Source organism: Tympanuchus pallidicinctus, unplaced genomic scaffold, assembly GCF_026119805.1.
Source record: "Tympanuchus pallidicinctus isolate F22 unplaced genomic scaffold, pur_lepc_1.0 scaffold19, whole genome shotgun sequence".
NCBI classification, from domain to species: domain Eukaryota; kingdom Metazoa; phylum Chordata; class Aves; order Galliformes; family Phasianidae; genus Tympanuchus; species Tympanuchus pallidicinctus.
This window is the reverse complement of record NW_026294710.1, coordinates 2,926,406-2,948,272: the sequence shown is the minus strand read 5'-3', so window position 1 is coordinate 2,948,272 and position 21,867 is coordinate 2,926,406. Positions and strand designations below refer to the sequence as shown.

At 42.8% G+C, this 21,867-nt stretch overlaps 2 protein-coding genes and 1 long non-coding RNA gene across 3 annotated transcripts in view; 1 reads left to right on the top strand and 2 right to left on the bottom strand.

Annotated features, from left to right (window-relative positions):
* The window catches only part of SLC2A13 (solute carrier family 2 member 13), a 137,554-nt gene extending 134,709 nt beyond the window's left edge, over positions 1-2,845 (top strand). The window contains exon 11 of the mRNA XM_052681115.1: positions 19-2,845. Coding sequence (XP_052537075.1) covers positions 19-38 — 20 coding nt within the window. The 3' untranslated portion in view covers positions 39-2,845. The remainder of the gene's footprint in view (positions 1-18) is intronic.
* Positions 2,846-8,421: 5,576 nt separating this feature from the next.
* Positions 8,422-18,194, bottom strand: LOC128079597 (uncharacterized). The gene is made up of 7 exons (XM_052680944.1): positions 18,129-18,194; positions 17,493-17,690; positions 15,541-15,647; positions 12,506-13,035; positions 12,184-12,256; positions 10,102-11,673; positions 8,422-9,645 (listed from the first exon to the last, which is right to left on the bottom strand). Exons 4-6 carry the CDS (start codon positions 13,023-13,025, stop codon positions 11,550-11,552), a joined length of 717 nt encoding a protein of 238 aa, XP_052536904.1. The 5' UTR covers positions 13,026-13,035; positions 15,541-15,647; positions 17,493-17,690; positions 18,129-18,194; the 3' UTR covers positions 8,422-9,645; positions 10,102-11,549.
* A 772-nt stretch (positions 18,195-18,966) lies between these two features.
* LOC128079705 (uncharacterized) lies at positions 18,967-21,867 on the bottom strand. The gene is made up of 3 exons (XR_008206291.1): positions 21,643-21,867; positions 19,853-19,988; positions 18,967-19,086 (listed from the first exon to the last, which is right to left on the bottom strand). It is a non-coding gene; the product is annotated as an uncharacterized LOC128079705 (long non-coding RNA).

Sequence of the window (21,867 nt, the reverse complement as noted above, 5' to 3'; positions counted from 1 at the left end):
CTCTTTTTTTTCTTGCAGGCAGTGCTGGGACTTTTTAGCAGCAGAAGACAATCTCTCTTTGCCAGCGTTGTTTCCTGGACGTTCTCAGAAGTGGCATTTGGTTGTTTCCCACACTACAATTCAGTCTCTCTTAGAGCAGTTTTCTGAAGTTTTACATCCTGGGCCCTTTTTCTTGAGGCAAAGCAATTGAATCACAAGCATCTTGTTTATTGTCACTACTTCCTATGAGGATGCAAAATATATTGGCTTCTTTGCTGTCAATCCCCTTTCCTACCCACAGAGTTGGGTTTTAGTCTTCCTCTTAAGGTTGCTTTACACAAAGGAAACATTCCACACCTTATTAACCCCGGACCTACTACCAAGCATCATGTATCTTAAAAGTGAGATCAAATACTTGAAATTAATCTTACATAATTAGGGCAATTAGGGTTTTATTTTTAGAATCTGTGAACGTTTATAATGTATGAAGGTAATTAAACAAATGTTTCTATTTTGCAAAGATTTTTATATTTGTGCTTATTTTAAGTTTTAAGAATTTTTGCTAAGGGTAGTGCTAGTGACATTCCAGACAGAAGAATACAAATACAAATGCAGTTGAGTCATTTCTTACGACAGAACGTTAATTTATGAAGTAGCATAAGTAGCACACCTAAGCACAATGTTGTCCTACAGACAGCTTTCTGCAGGAGGTGGGTAGGAGTTCCTTTGCAGGGACTGCACCTTCATTCAGGTATTCTGTGCATGAGGAGCGCTGCTGGTAGGGCTGTGTGTGGATCAGACACTGATCACACTCTACAGTTTGAAATATTTCAGCAGCTCAGATTCTTTACAGGCTTGGACCTATGAGCAAGAATAAAAGGAACAATTCCTGATGAGTTTTTAACCTTTCGTATTTTAATTCACCTTAATTCACCTATGGGGGTTTATTAACCATGTTCAAATTCTTACAGTGTTGGGGGCAGGGGGGTGTGTGAAGTAATTTGCAACTTGTTTCTTCCCACTGTCAATTTGTTGCTCAAAATCATTTCTTAAAGGGAGAAACAAACTTGGTTTTAAAAGAAAACCAAACCAACAAAAGTAAAGCAAGCCCCTGGGACTCTTTTGAGGGCTGAAGCTGCATTGTACACGTGCGCCTTAGGTTGCTGCCATAGACATTGACAACCAGCGAGTCTCAGTGCCTCCCCTGTCAGACGGTGTGGGGTAAGAAACAAAAGATGTGGCACGTTTCAGTAGGGATAGGATTGGAGCCGACAGGAGCTGTTGGCATCTCTCCTGAGGGGCAGAAGGGCAGGGAACCAGGGAGGTTCCCGGCGCAGGTGGCGTCCTGCAGAGGGCAGCAGGACGGGCAGGCTGAGGGCAGGGGCTGTGTTTCCCCTCTTCATGGGGGTGAGGACACGGCAATAGAGATAGCAGAGCGAATGCTTTCTTCCTCTGTGAAGTCTCTGTCCTCAGCTGGACAATAGGAGGAAGTTTTGACTGAAGCTCACTGCGGGGCTCCTGGCAGTCCAGGAGGGCCTGTGCTTTGGGCACTCCCTGCAAACACACTGCGGGTCGGTCAGAGCAGGCCCCGCTTCTCAGCCTCACACCCACCCTCCACTGCTCAGCGTACTGCTGCTCCAACACAGACATCTTGAAGTTCTCCTTGCGATTGCCTTAGAGGCTCTGCAGGCCAAACTCAGTGGGGACGGGTCAGAGCCTTCATTGCACAGAGCAGGAGCTAAGTCAGAGTAGCAAGTCGTGCGAAGCACTTTAACGAGTCAGATATCTGTGCACTCTTTTCTGAGAGAGCCAAGCCAACCAAACCCCATTCCTCATTGGGAAGAAAACAGAGCTTTGTGTACCAGGCCAGAAGCAGATAATGCCACAGTATGTGCTTTATGGCAAAATGTGTTTTTATTGCAGGTAATATTTACAGCTTATATGTAGCTGCTGCCTATCAAGTGACACAATTGTTCTCTGGATTTTAACGAGTCACATTTTTGTGCAAAACTCTTGGTGGTTTTCTATCAATCTCCATCGCCTTGTGTACAGTACAGTAAGCGTAGTCCACAAAGTGGTCTAGGTTGTGGCAGTGTTAAAAATGTCAGCACAGTAAAACCTAGGTGAACATTGTTAAAGAATAATGTTGTTAGTGATATCGGGGGTTAAAACTCCTTAAAGGCAACTATATTATAGATTTTAAAAGTCTGAAAAAAAAAAGGCAATTCTTATCTATTTTGTGTATGTTTTCATATAGAGAGTTTTTTATGTGCCGATAACCATCACTGTAGTGTTTTGTAAATGGGTGTTAATGGTGTTCCAGAGTTGTGTATATGAGCATTCCCTTTAGCCAGGCTGAGCTGTCAGCGTGACCCAGCGGCATGTTTCACACCTCTCCTCGAGGCTCACTGTCAGCTTCACTACAGCACATGGGGAGCTGGACCAGAACCCGGCCTTGGGAACCTGCAGTTCACCTCGAGGCCCACTTCCTCATGTTTTTTCCTACACGGTGTGTTACAGCTGAATGACTCGGTGTGTGTAATTATAAAGCTTCAAGCGTGCTTCAGTTGCACTCCGATCCTTCAAAATTCAGTTTGACATTTCATTGTATTTGCACAAGGAAGGGGAGCGCTGATTAATTATGAGTAACGTCCCTGTATTTCTAAAGGAAACATCCGTTCAGGAAGTGTTAAAGGCAAATTTCTGTCGCTGCCTTAAACATCACACAGACTTTGGAGAGGACTGAATGTAGGACTGACGTCGTGACTTCTGCAGGAGAGACTTCAGCTGGGGGGCTGGGTGCTGGGGGGAAGCCCAAGGGTTCCCCGGTGCTGGGCTGCCAGCCCCAGCTCGTGCCCCCGCCCTGCCTGGGCGCTGTTGTGGTGCCCATGAAAGTGGTGGGATGATTGTTCTCGACGTTCTTCATGTGCTCCAGTGTCCTGCTGGTCCGGGGCATGGCGGGAATTGGCACAGGTCTTGTGTCTGCCTTTCATCTGGAATCTCACAGCCCTACAAAAGCATCGCCCGGGTCTTTCTGCCACGAATTCTCTTTAGGGTATTTGAGACTTTATTGGAGACCAAATTGGTAGAAATAAATGCTTTTGCGTTCCATAATAACATGCATATGGTGCCATCAGGATGCATGGTGTGGTGTTTGGTACAAAACAGGTTTGGGCAAAACTCACTGTCAGATCATCCAAGTTATTTTGTTATCTGAACAATGTCAAACATGTGCCATTTCCTTTTGCAGCCAGTCAAGCCTATAATGTATGAAAGTGTTGTACATTTTCTGAAACTTCAGTAATGTATAATTATTTAATTGACTTCTGTTCTGATTGCTTTAATGACGTTTGGTCTTTACATAAAAGTAAATATCTTCAAAGAATTGTCAGTGCCAGAAGTGTAAATGAACAAAATAAAAGGTGATACTTAATTACAGAATGCTCCTCGAGGTCTTATTTGTTTGGATACTCGTAGAACAGGAAAATGGCATTGCCCAGCAAAGCGAGCTAAAACAGTCCGTGCGCTTACCTGAAATAAGAAAAGAACAATAATTTGGGATAGGATTGATGTGACCTTAAATAGAATGTTTTGAGCCGCAGTGTGACGGTGGCCCAGTGGGACAGAGCTGCTAAGGACTGTAATTAATTACAGCTTGCACTGAGGGGCAGACGACTCGTGCCAAGGTGATGTGCAACCAGGACGGCTCCTCAGAGGGCCACAATGCTCCCTGCCTCCTGAGCAAAGCTGGCTCTGGGGACACTCCAGCCCAAGTGGCAGCGGTCCTCCCCGCTATGTCACGCACTGTGGGCCCCTTGTGAGGTTCAGCCTCGCTCCGACCAGGCTATGGCCCTTTGGCCTGGGGTCTGAGGGCTCCCAGCAGTGCTGCTGAGGGGATGCTGGCATTGGGATCCTGCTCAGCAAAGAGCTGGGTCTGCAGGATGTGCAGACTGAGCTCATGGTTTCCATGCTGACAGGTGATCTGTTTAGGTTTCTGGCTGATAGTGTTTGTAAAGGTGATGAATGGCTGCCGTTCAGATTACTTGTCACCAAAACCACACAGCGGCTTTTGGAGTAATGAAAAGCTGGTGGCCCTGCTATCAAACACTCCATTTTCTGGATGTCTCCCATTCCCTCTGTTGCAGCTGCTTTCACAAAACAATTACCCATAGATATGTTGCTGCTGAAAGGAGCCTCGACTGAGCTGCAGGGAGCAGCACGTTCTCCCAGATCTCTGTGAGCTGTTCCAAGCCTGGACACCACATCTGGGTGCTGCCACATTCACACCAGAGCCACACCACAAAGATGCTGCCACACTGAGGGCTTGTGCTGGGGCTGCTGTCACCAAGGCTCCTGTGCAGGTTGATGCTGGGCTTCTCACAACACTACTGAAGCCCAGCAGGGTCGGCTGATAGAGGAGCAGCACCAGAGGCAGTAGTGCTGTGTTTATTGCCAGCAGTGCCCACTCTGTGCAGTAACCAGGTTTCCTTGCAATCTCCTTTTGATAAACAGTTTGAATGGGCTAAATCTCCCAGTATGAGTTGTTTTTCATCTAGATTTCAGGTTTTCATTCTCTCTCTCTCCCCTCTCTCTCTTGACATTTCTTGGGCACTGCGGTGTTTGTTCAGTGCTTAATCTCCCAAGAGGACACACACAGAGATGGACGTGGTACAGTTGGTGCATTTTGCCAAAATGGACACCACCACTGACCCAGTTGCAGCCTGTTTCAGTGCTGCCACTCACCTGGCACTGCAGCAGCTGCAGAAGGAGACGTTTGGTGGCAGCCCCATAACGAGTCATCCTGCACGGAGTAGAGGGCGTTTCCATCCCCATTGGCCCTGCAGCGGGCGGCCTCAGCCTTGGTGGGGAGTGATGCTCTGGAGGAAGCCCTGCTGCTAAATTGGTACTTGGTTTCATCTTTTCACGCTGTGATGACATCAACTCATCTGACTACTGCCAATGAGCTCCCGTTTCCATCTCAGGAGCTCCAAAAATGTGCCCATTTGCAGGGAGCATTGCTTCTTCGGAGGTCAAATCTCCCCGCAGACATCCTGCTTCAGGAGAATTACTCCACTCCAGGGAACAGAGCACATGCAGTGTGATGTATCGCCTTGTCATCCCAACAGCCACAGCTCTGGGTCCTGCAGCCAAGCCAACCCCTGTGTGCTGAGTGGGGCACTGCTGCCATTAATCACAGCCCTCTCACTGCAAGCGTACCCAACACAGCTGGCCTGGAAATGTTTAATTCTCATACAGTGGCTCTCTTGCAGCCTCCTGCCTTACCTTCACTGATGTCTTCTGCACCAGCACTGAGCACTCTGTGGGCTGCTGTCCCCTGGCTGTCCCATCCCAAGAATGGCTGCATGCCATGCAGGGACTGTCAAGGCATAGGGTGGGAACTGGCAGCAGAGTAGGAAGATAGGAGGGAGGAAGGTTTGTTTTTGACTCATCGAGCTGCGGGACCTCACCGGAGCTCAGTATCACTGCCTCAGAGGGGGTGGCTGTGACACGAGTAGGTGAGACAGTCACCTCCAGCTTGTCAGAAGCTACTGATGAAAAGAGGCTGAGGAATGGCAGCAGAAATGTCATTGGATTTGCTGGGGATAGACAAGGATTTGGGTGCAGAGAGCCAATACATTTCTCAGGAAACCTCATCCTTCCTTAATCAGCTCTCTGCTAAAACCATTAAAAAGGCAGTTCACAAACAGTTCCCACCTGAGAAATAATTACTCGTATGGAGACTTAAGCTTCTCATTTCACACAATGATAATCCTTCATGAAAATGGAATAAGGATTTCTATGCAGTACGCAGAGGCTGTTGGCACCGTAACACCTGGCTCCAAGCTGCCCGAGGAAACTTCGCCTGATTCCTTACCCTGCAGGTTACTGCAATTAGAGCTGATCTTATAGGGAAAGCAGGGTACCAATGCACATCAAGATTGCTTCAAACTGAAGCTTGGGGTCACATTTTCAGTCTGTTTGTGCACCTATATTTGTTTCAAAATGTTCAAAGGCCAGCACTGTCTTTTGGTTAATTACAGGTACGCTTCGGACCTCTTCTCCAGCACAATTTGGTTTATAATCTGCTTTCTCTGAGCATAGCTAAGCAATGTCACCTGCATGGGCCCCCCAGAGGCTCAGCTCACCTCTGGAGAGGTGACTTAACGAAAAAGGATCATCTCTGCCCATGTCCCTGCCTCACAGAAAGCCATGGAGTGCATGGTGGGGTGGGGATCGTTGCTGCAGTAACAAATACTGGAGAATAAATAGCGGCAGCTGCTGAGGCATGGGCTGAAGCAGTGAGGACTGGAGGCTGCCAGCAGGCTCCTGTTAAACCACACTTCCCCAGAGTCACAAAAAGTTGGAGGTGAAAGAAGGCCCCTGAGCGCAGGGGGAGGCACGCTGCAGTGAAGAGGAAGCACTGTTCTTTTCTAACACAGTGATAGTCACATAAATACTCATAAATACTTCTCCAGTGGCTGAAAGGAATATGCTGCCTCATTTACACTGCTGCCAGCCCACGTACCTCTGCACAGACTGCTTCATTCCTGCTGCTGGGTCACAATCACAGGTAAAATCGTAAGGTAACTGGATTCTGTAAGCTCTCATCTCCCTGCTCAGGAATACGGAGGCCCACTTTGATTGACATACTCTGAGCGGTGAATTACCCTATCAGAGAGATGTGTGCAGCTCTTGCAGACAGCCGGTCTGTGTGCCTGCCTCTCAGCTGCGTAATTTCTACCCTTACTGGAATCCAGGCTGAAAACTGGCTGCAACCTGACAGATACTGAAAGCCTCTTGGTAGCAGCTTTAGTGCAGTGGGGAAAATATGCTGCAGCCAGTGAAAGGCTCTATGTTGTAGAAGATGTGAGAGCTCACTGAGGTGTTACTTAATTTGAAACATTCGCACTGGTCTGTGCAGCGCTACCAGTCCCCTGGCAGCCAAAAGGGCAGCCAAACCCTGGGGTGCACCAGGCCCAGCACTGCCAGCAGGTGAGGAAGGGCTTGTCCCTGTTACAGAGCATCCACTGGAGGTCTGTCAAGATGGGGAAGGCTCTGGAGGGCAGGGTGTGTGAGGAACGGCTGAGCTCCCTGTGTTTGCTCAGCCCACAGCGGAGGAGCTGAGGGGAGGCCTGATGGCTGCAGCTCCTCGCAGGGAGCCGAGGGGCAGCGCTGAGCTCTGCTGTGTGACAGCGACAGGGCCCGAGGGAACGGCATGGAGCTGCGTCAGGGGAGGGGAAGCTGGGGGTCAGGGAAAGGGTCTGCATCACACCGTGCGCTGGGCACGGACACGGGTTGCTGGAGTTCAAGGAGCATTTGGGCACTGCTTCCAGTCACAGAGTTATCTTCTGGCTGGTGCTGTGTGGACTCTGTGATCCTCGCGGTCCCTTTTATTGGGGGTATCTGCGATTCACAGCCTGTAGGCTGGAAGGCTGAGCAAGGGGAGCACGGTAAGTCCATGGAGCTGGGCACACAGTACCAGAAAGGCTGAGAGGAGCAGAGCAGCTGGCTGTGGCAGTGCTAGAAATGTCCTGCCTCGAGCCAGCAGGGGCTGGGGTGGCAGTTTCATAACACTGAGTGATCAACTGTGCCTTACAGAGCCCTGGGAACTGCTGAGCCTTCGGCAAACCACAAGGATTATTCAGATAAATTATCCCCCCCTGTGAAGAAGATGATCACAGCAGTTTCAGCTAAGAAATGACATGGCAACTTGCTTTGACAATAAATTGAGGCAAGCTAAGAAAGAAAATCTGCTTATGTCGAGCCTTAAGAAGTGGGAGGCGAGTTGGGTAAATGATAGTTACACAGTGCAGCAGTTTGGCTGTGCAAATCCCTTCCTGTGTTGGCAATTTATTTATATAAGGGAAAACACTATTTTCTTCAGGGTGAAGGGAAGCCCACTGGTGCTTCTGAGAGATGCTGTTTCTAAAATGGCACAGCCATAAACCTGCAAACTGTTCAACAATTCGAAAACCTCTGCTAGTTTTTTAAGTTTTGCAGGAGCCAGCAGAAAATAGAGCCACTGGTTTGGTGATAAGAACGAAGAGTGGCAAAGGGGCTCTTCAGCGCTGCACGACACAACCCACAACCACGCAGCCTTTATTACAGAATGGAGAACCAAAAGGAGCTGACCCCATGGAAATAAGGGCAGTGAATCTGCTGACATCGGCTCCGAGGGAACAAGTGCAACGTGCCAACCTCGAACCAGCACGGCTCCTGTGCTGCGTGACACAGCTTTGCACGTGTGTGTGAGGAGCTGTGCATATAGAAGTGCATGGCGGCAGCAGCACAGTGAGCCACCTCTGCTGGGAATCTTTGTAAAGGGAAAGAACGTAACTCAGAGGGAATATTATCAGAAACGTTTATTTGTTGTTGTTTGCAACCTGACGCTAATGCTGCAGTGAGGAGGAAATTATTTCATACTTTCAACCCACTGGCAAAACATAGAAACACATAAAATATTTGTCAGTGTTAGAAGTCAGAGAACGAATCCATAGATGTGCTGTGGGAAGAAGTTTAAATCTTTCTGCTGACATTTTTGTTTGGCTTTGGTGGGATTTTTTTTTTGTTAAAAATGAATAAATTAGTTCTTTCAAAATTGCATTTGACTTTATGTGTGCTGCTGTGTGCTTTCTGTTTCATTTTCATATTTCCATTTTGATATTTGGTACAAACCAAAGACTGCTTTGCCTCTTAAAATGGGTGAGAATTAAGTCACATCAGATGTGCCTTGAAGTGAAATGGAATCTTTCCTCTCCTTTCAAAAGAAGCAAAGTCACCTTCAAACTCCAGAACCCTACAAGTGGGAAAGCAAATCTAGTTCCTAAAGTTTATGTTTATTAAGCTATCATAAAATTGATCCTATGCTGTCAGTTTGAGATCTACAGAAAGTCAGAGATGGCAGTTGATAGACAGAGATCCGTAGTTTATGAATGAACAGACTACAAACGATAGTTTTTCAAGTCAGGTTAGAAAAACCAAAATACACCTGTTAAATGAAACCTACTGGGAACAGGACAAAATTTGGAAGCACTCTTTCTGTTTCTTTCCATGCCGTATCAGCTGGTCTTCTCTCCCCTTCATTGTATCAATGTAGCTCAGAATGTCTAGCGTTCTTCCGTCAGCCAAAGCGAGGTACCGGGCTTCAGAGGAGAGCGCTGCCGTCCCCGCCGAGCTGCGTGCGGGCGGCAGTGCCTCATGCTCAGGCGTTTTGTGCCCTCCAGCGGTGCCGGGAGGATGCAGCCCCTGCGGGCTGCGGGCAGCGGGCAGGGAGCGCCCACAGCTGCACACCCGCGTGGGGTCACACTGCGTGGCCGCATCCACTTTCCCTGCCTGCGGGCCAGAGCTCTCGGTCTGCACCCAAACATCGCACCTCGCGCTCTGCACCACTTGTGCTTTCTTACGGGTTTGGGGCACCAAGCTGCCCTCCCGTGGAGCGGCGCGCTCTTTCTTTCCCTCTCTGCTGTGTGCAATGCAGTGTTTCTGCTGAAGATGGCCGTCTCCCTGCATAGCCTGACTGCTGGCGGGCTGGGGAGGCACAGCTCCATTATGAGAAGCCCTGAGGGGCTCTGTGCTTTCAGAGGCTGAGATGAGGTTGACATTGTCTGCCTGGAGGTGCTGCTTGTCCACATATTTCTTCTTTCTGGCTGCATCTTCCTCTTCAGACTGTATGAACAGTGTGAATTGTGTGAATGCAACTGTTAAAACAGTTCAGTGACTATGTACAAAGTTAATAATTGACTCACAGATAAATTATGAAATCGATTGAAAGGCTAGAATTTTCTGCTGGCCTTTTGTGTTCTTTCTTGAGGGCTGCCTTTGTCGAAAAGAGGGTGGGTGAGGAGGATCTTTGTTCTCATGCATTTATTCTTATTTATTCTTATGCTTTGGCCTTTGTGTGTGTGTGTGTTCAGTAATGGCTGAGAATGTACAGAGCGCCAAATCTTCCTCCCTTCATGTAAAGGAAGAGAGCAGAAACTTCCTTGACACCTTCCCATAACATGGCACATTATTGTAATTCCACAAGGCTCAGCATTATCAAGAGACCAGACCACAGGTCTGTTAAATTAGGGAAATGTACATCGAACCATCTGTTGTAAACCCACTCAGGGCAGTGCTCACCACGTCAGGACTGGAGCTGAGGCAGCTTTCTGTCTGTCTTGGAGAGTAACTGGGAGATGGGCTGCTGAGTGGTGACTCCACATCTGAAAAATGAGCTCCAGCAGAAGGAAAAGTTACTAAATATTTCCCAAACATCCAGCTCCCAATTATAGCATGCAAAATTGAGCGTGATCACTACTTCTGAAGCAGTTTTAAGATATCATTTAAAGAACAAAGTGTTAGCAAAGTCAAATTGGGTTATGGTAATACCCAGTTCTCCTCCTCTCAAGACAAATTATCATGACTGAATGTGTGAGATGGGTGTCCCAAAGCTCCAGCTGTGCTGTCAGCCTGCACTAGCAACAAAGCTGTGCTACCCAAGAGGTTCTGCAGGACAGAGGTAGGGAGAGAATATGGCAAAATCCCTGCACGTATTGGCTACCATACAAACTATATGGGCTTTAGGCTGTGTTTTGTCTGGGAGGCTCCTGGGAGATCTGTTCTGAGCTGCAGCTGGAACAGCTGACCCATACAGCTACGTACTGTTCCAAGATGCCAGTGTTCATAAACATGAGAAATGGTGTTCAGACAAACACACACCTGATCTCACTGGTGAATTATTATTTATTTGTTAGTTTGTTTGTTTGCAGCTCCCCCTACTTTCAGAGCTGGCTTAGCAGTTTAAGGGGCCCAAATGAAAAACACGTGGATAACACTCACCAGACATAAGTTAATCTGAATTTATCTCTTCAAGGGAAAGTGAATACTTAGCTACCTGGTAATGCTAGTGAATAAAAATAGAAGTGCTCATAAAATGTAACATCCTAAAAAGTTGAACATACTTTTCCCTGGATTTAAAAGTAAGTTTCATTTTCATAAGTAGAGAAAAAATCTGATGTGTACCTAATGGTATCCAAATGATACTAACCCTGCTCCATCCTGTGAGGGTTTGAACTCACTCCAGAGTTGTACTCTTCCCGCTGTGCTTTTGCAAACTTTCAAAAACAAGCATTAATAATGAGTGAGCAGGATCAGTGCCCCAGGTTAATTAAGTGAAGAACATTCAGTTTCTCTACTACACGAAGGAGTACACCTTGAGTTCACTGCAAACTGTGTTAAGGAATACAAAACCCCTGAGCAGTACAGCTGTGGGCAAAACATCTACAGGAGATTTTATGTATATACTGGCAGAAAACTTCATTACAATACTGAAATATCCTCCATACAGTCTTTGGACACTGCCTCAGAATCATAAAGTGGGGTAAAGAGTACCTTGTAAGATGTATTTCAGGCATCAGCTTGCATGTGAATCAGACTATTATGGACCTAAAAGACTAAAAGACTGAACCATTTAACTAGAAATTGTTCTTTCTGGACTTTCCATATAAAGCAACAAAGAAAAGGAGATTCCACAAACGTAAATTCAGATAAAGTAATTTCAATTTCTAACTGTTCTGGATACTTCTTTTCTACTCTAAACGAATGATGTAAACACTCTGGTAGTAGGTAATGCAAAAACGTTTATAAAAAGTTACCTCTTCTAATTCAAAAAGCTGGGTCTGTTTCCAGATCGATTCTTTCGCAGGTTCATCTCTATGGGATGCAAGCAGAGTTCTCTGGTAAGTGACTTCGAATCTCTAAGTTTTGTTTGGTTTGTTTGTGTGTTCGTAGAATGTAGCATGAGGTGACTGTGGATATGTGACAAAACCACCTCAGTGCAAAACGTGGGGCACTCACATATGCCACATGCACCACGTTTGGTGCAGGGAAGACACTGATGTGCTGTGTGGGCAATGGAAGTGGCCAGGGTGTTTTAGAGGTCAGATCAGAGCAACAACTCACCTGCAGGGACTCAGAGCTGTTCTATCAAAGAATCTTCCTATGTAGTTATTCCAAGCAGTTGTAGAATGGTACAACAAATAGCTTACATGCACATAAGTTTATTCACATTAGTCATGATTATTTTCACTGGGATAACTTGGATCTTCATTAACATTGTTTAGAATTTTTGCCACCTTGTCCTCTTAGACAGGATTTCTCCAGTTCAGGAAGGTCTCTGCAGCTATCACTAATTAATAGATTGACAATTTTTATTGCACTCACCTTTTATTTCTTGAATGGTTCTGCATGTTCTCCTTTAAATTAATCTGCTGATCACGATAATAACCATATGTTTCTAGAATCAGAAAGTAAGCCTCAATTTAAAAGTGCAAAAGCATAAATATGGCTTGAAAATAACTCCTATCAACTTGTAAAAGTAACTTCACTAACTGGATTTAAAATTGTATTGCTGCAATGCAAAGATTGATAACACGTTTTGGGTCAGGGCAAACACACATCTGTTTATTAAAAAAAAAAAGTAGCATGAGACAACTGAAAGGAGAATGAAACACAGAATGCACATCCTGAACTTGCTGACACTCACCACTTCTTTCAGATGTTGAAGGTTTCTCTTTGCTCCCAGGCGATATTAAGTACAGCTGTCCATCATGACAGCCCTGAAGGTGGGTTTTATGAAGGCTGTTTCTCTTGTAGTTTGCAAATGGTGCGTTGTTGTTTTCACATAAAACCTGTTCTGGAGCTGTGAGAAGCCCTTTACGGTGTCTGTCTACGGAATTTTTTCTTGCATGAATTGCAGGATGAGCCTCTCCACCATTGTATGTGCAGTTTCTGTTGGTCATTTGATTTCTATCACCGGGATCAATGAGAAAAACGGGAGCAGTGTCTTGGTTAACAAAAGGATGACAATGCTTTGTGGAAGCATTATTATAGATTGGTTGGCTCTCATCTCCAAACAGGGCCAGAAAAGGACAATCAGTTTCATCTTGAGGAACTCTCAGGTCTGCAGTTTCTTTCATGACACCAAACAATAGTTCTTTTATTCCTTCTGTGCTTTCTGATTCTTTACTGGCCATTATCACTGGGTCTTTCCTGGCAGAATTCATATAGTCTAGCCTTTGGAGGAGGGGAGAAAAAAAATATAACTTGCTTTGTATACAAATAAGCAAAATCCTAACTGCTAACTCTACAGATTATCAAATTGACACAAAATTTCAAAGACTTCACTGCTCAACACACTTGCTTCTGTTCTGAATGCATGTTACTGCCACAGAATGAGTGTCCTGTGTTTTATTTGCACGTGCAGTAAGGCTGATTTAAGCAGGGCTCTTTCACTGCGTCTCCAAACGCACAGAGACACGCAGCATGTCATCACATTCAGTAGGGAACTGTGAGTTATAAAACCAACCACAGTATGTCACTGCTGCTCCACTCAAATGACCAAACACTGTGGATTAGGAGTGAAAAAAAGAGGATGACAGCTTGACAGCTTCTTTGATCTGTCAAAAGAAATTGAACAGTCCACTCCTGTGCTGAAAGCCCGCAGTAAGATCCATGCATTGTTTCACTCCTGGTCTCTTTAGCAGTGACTTCTTGTGTAGCATTGCTCAGTAACCCTATTTAAGCACAGAACTTTTCTGATCTAGAGTTAGAAGATCATTTAGACATTTTGTTTTGCCCATACTTTCCTCCCCTTCTTCTCATAACAGTGTTTTTGAAGATGCTATCATGCTTATCATTAGCATGAAAGCTGTCCTGCACTCACTTAAATCTTACTCTAGCTTTTTTTTACCACTTCTTTCTAAGCTTGATCTCTTGAGTGACCTTTCTGAAGATCTGAGCAGAGAGTTAAGAGTTTTCTGGGACACAGAGAATACAAAACATGCCTTTTATTTTAAAATAAATAAATTAACTAAAAGAGCAGTGCTATCAATGGAACTTGAAAATGGAAATGTACCAGAGTAAAAACTGTGAAGAAAAATTCTGTAATGTCTTGACCAGAAAACGCTTGGAATTGGAAAAAGATCCTAGGGAACTTAAGGGAGAAAGTGGTGCCCTCTACTTGTGTAAAACCCATGCCTTAGTTTTAAAAGAATAATCACACTGGAGTTTGTTTTGGGAGAAACCTGGATGCAGTCAAGTGAGGAAGGTAAAAACATTTTGTGGTGCAATACAGAGGCACCTTCTCCACTCTTGCTGAACATTTTGTAATGCTATGTAAAAGGTAATTGAAGATGAGGAAATGGACAGGTATGACACAGAGGGAAAAATAGAGGATATCTACATTTTTAGTCAACATTTAATGACCGTGAAGGGTCACAGGTCGGTGCACAGTTCTTACATCATTACATTTTCATTAAATGATTGTATAAGTTCATACTTCTCGTACACATCAAAAGAAACTCCCTCTCTAGGAGAACTGACAGGTATTGAGATAAAAGAATTAATGAGTGTAATGGATGACAACAAAACATGGACAAAACACAAAAATGGATCAGACGAATTGTTGGAAAAGGAGATGGAATGTTGTCAGTGAGTCGTGAATGGGCAGAGGCTGTGGGAGGTGTCATAAGCAGAGAGCAAGCCTGAGAGTCTGTGGAGAAATTAGAACGGAGATGTAGGCAATGTAAGGTTACATAGGGCTTTAACACCAAGATATTCATCAGGAAGTTACCAAGATATATGGCAAGGTGAATGCTATCCTGATTTTGGGCTTTGCTGGAGAAACTGTGAAATCCATGAGGAGAGGGAATGTTCAGGTGGCTAAGAGTGGAAGCTCATATGTCCATCTTGTATCACATCATCAGTAGCTAATCAGTGCCTTGGTGCCCCAGGTAAACAAGCTGCTGGACCCAGGAACAGCCAGGTAATAGATAACCTTTTTTGGCTCTACCTCATCTACATCTAGAGATTGATGCAACCTTGAGCAGACTTACAGAATAAAAAGAAAAATGGAAAATAAGACCCCTAGATAGGTGGTAAGAACTCCTGGAAACAAACAGAACAGATTTGTCTGGCCTTAAATCCTCCGTGATTGAAAAAACTCGTGATCAGCACATGCAAGAGAAATCAATTCAAAGCTTCTGTTCATTCTCTTGTATTCTGTCCATACCTTTATGTTCTTACAGAAGTGTTTTTAATCAATTATGAAATAATGATGATTTTTAAAAAGCTACAGCAGAATTGCACATGAAATAGGAGAGTAAATACTTTTTCCCTGGAATCCTCAATGTAAGTAATGTAAGTGAAGTGCTGAGGCATCGGGGTCATCACTGGTTACCAAGAGCAGAACTAATGAGAGTGCCAGCAGCTCCCCTTCTCTTAGCCATTCCCCTTGCTACATCCATGCTTCTGGATGAATTACAAAATACCATCCTGTTTACAACACCACAAAAGTAGACCATGGTTCCAAAAGCCTACCAAAATCACACAGACATTTTACTGTCTTTCAGCAAATTTTAATAGCTTTGCTTGTTCAGTCTTTCTATTTGATATCAATTCCTATTCAAGAGCACTAGAAATCAGTGAAAAATCACGTGGAAATAAATTTCAGATGATTTTAGTATTCCTCTAACTTAATGGTAACTATTTCTCTAATGTAAAATCAGGAAGGCAGCCTACCTGTGCGATGGCGTAAGTAGATCCTGAGGCTCTGTGTCAGACTTCCTGAAAATACATTGGCTTGAGTGATTTGAAATCCAAGGGTCTTGCTCAGAAATAGTTCTTGACTGAGAAAATGGTCCAAGTTATAAAACTCTGAATCTATAGTTGCAGTGTTTTAAAATTCAAAATTGGGTTTGCAAACAATATACACATTTGCTATCTTAGTTTCTTTTACTTATTTTCCCTCAATTTTATCTTTCCAGTAAAGGCCAAGACATTACCGCCCAAGCGAGCTCTGTACAATTCATACTTCTTTGTATTTGCATGTCACTGCTAACATGCAAAACATCTTTATAAGTATCCCATGCCCCCATCATTTCAGCAAGCTGGATAGACTGTAGCAAGCTGATGCTTGACTGCAGAAGACAAAACCGTAGAATGCTATTGTATGGAAAGGCTCTGAGAGGAAACTAACCCACCCTCAAGGCAAGGCCAGCTTCAGTCCAGATTGCTCAGATGTGTTCAGGACTGAGATGACCGATTTTGGTTCTCAGCTACTTTTGTGACAACTTTTTCTACACAAGCAGAATTTCCAGTGTTTAAACCTGTGATTTTTACTACTTGTCATTACGTGGGGAATCTCTGGCTCCGTGCTGCCTGGATTCTGGAAGACAGCAACGAGTTCCCCTCCTCATTCTCTTTAAACCTTCTCTTACCCATGCTATGCAAACCCTCTTCATTCAGTCTCAACGTTCATCAGGAGCTCCAATCCCCTTGACATTTTTGTGGCCCTCCATTAGTCTTCCTCCAGTTTGTTGATCTCTCTTTTGGACTGGGGGGGACTCAAAGTGGGCACAGTATTTCAGATGTGTTCTAACACTTTTTGTTTGGTTGGTTGGTTGGTTTTTTGAGGGGAATAATCACTCGCCTTTGAGTGCTGGATAAACTCTCTCTAACACAGCCCTGTATTTATCTGGCCTTTCCTGCAACATGGATGCACTGCTGACTCAAGTACAACTTGTTATCCTCTGGCACCCTCAGGTCCTTCCCTGCAAAGCTGCTGCCTACTCAGTCAAATCCCCACCTGCACAGATACGTGGGGTTATTTCTTCTGAGGTGCAAGACGTGCGTTTCTCTGTGTTGAACTTTATGAGGTTCCTGTCAGCCTTCAGATTCACAGGATGCCTCTGAATAGCAGCCCTGCTACTGTAATGACCACTGACAATTTTTGGTTTCATTTATGAACCTGTTGTGATGTTGTGGGTGCAATCTGTCTTGTATCTGATAAGATGTATCAGACTTGATACCAAACCCTGGGCATCCTACCATTATTGACCAGTTGCCAATTAGACTTTAGCCCATGGACTTTCAGAAAAATGGTACAGATGATTTTTTTACCCAATTTGTCACCCACTCATCTGGTTCATACCACCCTGCTTTGGCTACTAAGATACCACAATAAATCTTGTCAAAAGCCTTCCTAAGGCCATAGTAAATAATATCCACTGCTGTTCCTTATCCACAGGGCAAGTCATTTCATCACAGAATTAGGGTCAGGCATAGCATAGCATGGCCATGGTAAACCTATGCTGACTTCTCTCAAACACTTTCTTGTTCTTCACAGAACTTTAAACAGCATCCAGGAGGTGAGGTTCCATAATCTTTTCAGGACAGAGATGAGGCTGATAAACTAGTACTTTCCTGGTTTTTGCATATACATAACATTTGTTTATTTCTTGTCACTGAGAAGCTGTCCTCACTACTGTAATCTTTGTGCAGATACCAACAGTACTGAAAGCTCAGTGAACAAAGGCTCAATTAAATCTATTCCAGACCAGTAAAAGAAATACATATGTATTTATGGAGCATTCATTGCCATCAGCCTAGAAGTTTTTCTTGTTAATCATTATCTTCAACATATTGCTAATTTTATGCCTCAAATAGAGAAAGTAATAAAATATTAATCAAACCTGTTTCTTTAGCTTATCTTCATAAGTCTGCTCCCAAGGGTCACCCAGTAGTTTTGCACTGAAATTTTCTTCTGAAAACTGTGCACAGTTAGAGGACCAAAAAATAGAAGGGGACAATGGACAGGTGCTAAAAGTTGTTGCTGTGTTGTCTTCACGTTCCGTACATTCAGCGTAAGTAAATTCTGTTACTTGTGTCAACTAGATAAGAGATGGCAAAGAGATTTGATTTATCTAACATTGTTATCATCTAAGCATAGCTGAAAAGGATCCAACCTTTCTAAACTTTTTACATCTCTTTTCAGATATACCACGTTCAAGAAAAAATGTTCATATATTCTGATACGTTGGCCTTAGTCTCTTTCCCATAATCTGTCCTTTGTGACTAGTTCAGAGCACAGGTATTTTTAAATGTTTTGGAAAACGCCCAAAACAAGTGGAGCTTTTCATAATACTTGTAAGAAATAGCAGGAAAAAAAAAGTATGAAATATGATTGGCCATTAACACATCAGTGTAGTCTTAAAGAATAAGCCTTTACACATGTAAGTACTCATTAAATCTGATCACTATGAAAAACCACTTAAAAAAAACATTGCTACATATTTTTAACTTGACATCACTGAGAACAATAAACTTACTTGATGTTGGTATTTTTCTTTTTCTAAGAGATGCTGCCTTCTGCTGTCCAGTACTTGCTCTTGTAACCTTGTAAAATGAATAAAAACAGCCTCTGAAATGTAAGATCTGTAAGATTGAAAACTTCCTAACCAGAGTATTAATTTCAAATTAATTTAACAGTATTTCTCCAGATGTTTAAAAAACCCTTGATTTGTATGCAATTTTGAGCAGCCGGTCTGTAAGTCAGTCACTTAAGCATGCCTGAAATTGGATGGCAAACAATGTGAGTAGAAAATGCTGTTTGAATAGTCTGCTCTGTGAGAGGAACTCAGTGTACGAACAACATGACATGAATAAAGTAATACATCTGTATATTTAAAGCTCTGAACTTTGTGTACAGCTCTGAGTTTAGAGTATGTTTCCTTACTCTGATGATTAGAGTATCCCTGGAATGTCAGAAGCAGTCATGAAAACAGTGTCTTACCAATGGATATTTAGGCATACTTAATACCCCAGATAAATATTTGTTCAGTCTTTTCAAGGCAAGACACTCATGAGCACAGAAGTAAAAGGGATCCGCTGATCAAAAGATCAAGAGACCAACCAGTTTCAGATTAGTCTTTCTATGCTCCTGTGCTACTGTATTAGCATAGACCCCCTTCTCCCAGTTATCTTGTTGCCACCAAAGTACATGCTTTCATCCATGTTAATAAATACACACAAGGTAGATCTGTACTGCAATAGTAACTCCTTTTAACTTCTTTAGAAATCAAATGAAAATAAATTGTGAAACACCTTTCACAGAACTTTATGATCGTTAATTACAGCCTGTTTTAAACAAGTACCTGTTCTTGATGTCATCTAAGTGTGCTGTAAATTGGTTTCGTAATGGTGACCTGGGAAGCTCTAGGTTGTTCCTTCTAAAAGGTGCCTTTACATTTTCAGTTATATCAACATGGACTGGCTTTTTCAGGTTGCCTGTGGTGAAAGTATTTGGAAGGTCAGCACTGGACGTAGGGACTAAGCTTTGAGCTCCCTAATTTTTTCATTACAGTACCAAAGATGTTGTTTGGGTTTCTCAAACTGCTTTATCCATTTAAAACTTCTGTTTTGTTTTCTTACCACTAATGTAAGAGCTCTATTCTAATGGGCACCATAGCACAAAACTGTGGGGCAACTGCTGTCTGTGGACAGGCTCTGTTGCCCTAATCAGCCACCTTCGAATCTTTCTGAGCACAGGACAGCAACTGTGCCCCAGTCCTGTTTATAAAGATGTCACAGAAGATAAGAGTTAGAACTCAAGTTGCAGAGATTTTGAGCTGAGCTTAATGACAGATTGTAACAAAGATACTGTGGGCAGAACAAACCTTCTATTCCAAATACCAAAAAAAAAAAAGAAAGAAAAAGAAGTTACTGTACTATATGTACCATATACTGTACTATATAAATGGTCCGATTTAATGGCAAAGGGAAAAAGAAGTGGAGGTAGGGTAAAATTAATACATGGCATGAGGGAAATTCATAAGCGTGCAAGGCTATAAAGCTGAAATAGGTCACTTGATTTTTCTTATGTCCTCACTTTTTATTCAGTCATTACTGTCGCATTTAATCGCTATTTTCTATTTTTTAAATAAATGACTATTTAAGCATTAAGTTTCAACACAATGGAAAAAGAAATAACAGCAGTGATAATAAAAGTGATTCTGTTAGCAATGAGGTCAGAGCACTGTTACCACAAACTCACCAGTGCTGTCTTTTTTGGTCGATATCTGGTTAACAACATACAGATTGAGGAGATCTAAGCTGACTGCTGAACTTTTAGGAGATGATACTCCCAGAAGCTTCATCTTTGATTTGAGTTTTTTCTTCTCAAAGAATTCCTATTTTTTTTTAAGAGAGATTAAAAGAGAGAATAAGTTTCTGACAGCACCTTCGTACCACTTCAGTGGAATATATAAATATTTTGATGCAATTCTTATAAATAAAAACACATTTAAATTTTTCCAAATTCACACACTCAGTCTATTGTAACTTGATTTATTTATATTATTTTGAAAAGTAATTCTAGTATAATTTGGTCATATTTAAGGAGAATCCATTGCAGCCTTCCAGAACTTAAATGGAGCTTGTGAACTATAGGGAGACTGACTTTTTACATGATCTGATAATGACAGAACAAGGGAAAATGGTTTTAAACTAGAATAGGGGAGATTTAGATTAGATATTACAAGGTATTTTTTCCTTTTGGAGTAGCGAAGCACTCATACAAGCTGCCCAGAGAAGCTGTGGATGCTCCATCCTTGAAGGTGTAAAGGCTGGGTTGGATGGGGCTCTGAGTCTTCATGAGGCCTTAATCTGGTGAGTGACAACCCTGCCCATGGCAGGGGGTTGGAACTGGATGGGCTTTAAGGTCTGTTCCAACCCAAATCATTCTCTGATTCTCTGATTCTGTGATATTCAAAATAGGTTCTTTTTCTCTCGATGCAAAAAACTTAGTCCTTATATACTTGCATCTCAACTTCTGTATGTGATCATTAAAAGCATTTTTCAAAGTAAAAGACATCTCAAAATCCTGCAAGGAAAAGAAGTCTTTAAAAAAAATTAAGCCCATGTTTTTTAGGCAGCTTATAGTAACCAGCAGGCAAATAAATCAGCAAGATTATCAGTCATGGCCATCTAAATTGACACAAAGGGTGTCTTGTTCTTCAAACTTCTCTTGCTTGATGCAATAAATAGGGTCTTGTGACCAAAAAAAAAAAAAAAAAAAAAGAGAGAGAGAGACAAAAGGGAAAGAAGAAAAACCTCTATGACTGGGACTTTGGAAATGCTTTATGTTGCAAGGAACAAGAAGAAATATGACTGTAATTCCAAATATATCAAGAAGAAAATTCTGTGTAACACTGGAATTCTATTCGTAGACATTAAGTAAAGAAAATCTCCATTTTGTAGGAGTATTAATAATCATCTCAAAAATCTTCAGTAGCAAGCCCCAAAAATGAATAAATTAATGTTACATCTTTACTTTAAACAGAAGAGGGATATTAAAAACTGAAGACCCTAAGACAAAAAAAGAACAGGCTTTTCTTCTGAACTTCTCCTTCTGTCATCCTGAATTACATGACAAGGGATTTTCTTGTAGATTACGTGTGATTAATATACCCAACATGTTTTTGGTAACTTTTTTCCACATATTGTATTACAATCTTTAACTTTCCAATCTGTTAGCATCTACTGAAAATAGCTGCTGCTTCAGCAAGCAAAATGTAGTACCAGAAGTAATTCAGTAAAACTTAAATTGGGAGCATTCATTTGCTCATTCATGCCTTCTCCTCCTCCCTCCTCTTGCTGCTGGAATTCAGTGTAGTAAACCTAGAAAAAGACTTCTGTTCTAAAAGTTAAGTACAGTCAGGCAAAAACACATAAGTGTTATGCTACAGTTCTGTGTCTCACTCCTATTGCTTTGAAAGATTTTTCACAGTGAAACAACACAATCAATTGCATAACATAAAATCCATGGTGGCTAGAACCATTTACCTTTTGCTTTCTCCTTTCCTGCTTTAGTATGACTCTGCTCCTGAAAGATGCAAATAATTATTGTTTTAATTATAAAGGTATAACCTTGAGTCGTGGACTGAGCTTTACATAAATGCTACTGAGAATTTTGCAAGCAAATTCAGCTATAATGGGTCAAACTTTGAGGTAGCGAACTCAACATAACTCTGATGAAGTCACTTTGTCTGGTCCTGATTTACTTAAGTA

Excerpts from the sequence above, each read along its gene's own strand:
- LOC128079597 (XM_052680944.1), bottom strand. The coding sequence starts at position 13,025 with ATGAATTCTGCCAGGAAAGACCCAGTGATAATGGCCAGTAAAGAATCA. Across the intron at positions 12,257-12,505 it reads TTCAACATCTGAAAGAAGTG|AAACATATGGTTATTATCGT; the intron begins GTGAGTGTCAGC and ends TTCTGATTCTAG. Across the intron at positions 11,674-12,183 it reads AACCATTCAAGAAATAAAAG|AGATGAACCTGCGAAAGAAT; the intron begins GTGAGTGCAATA and ends TGCATCCCATAG.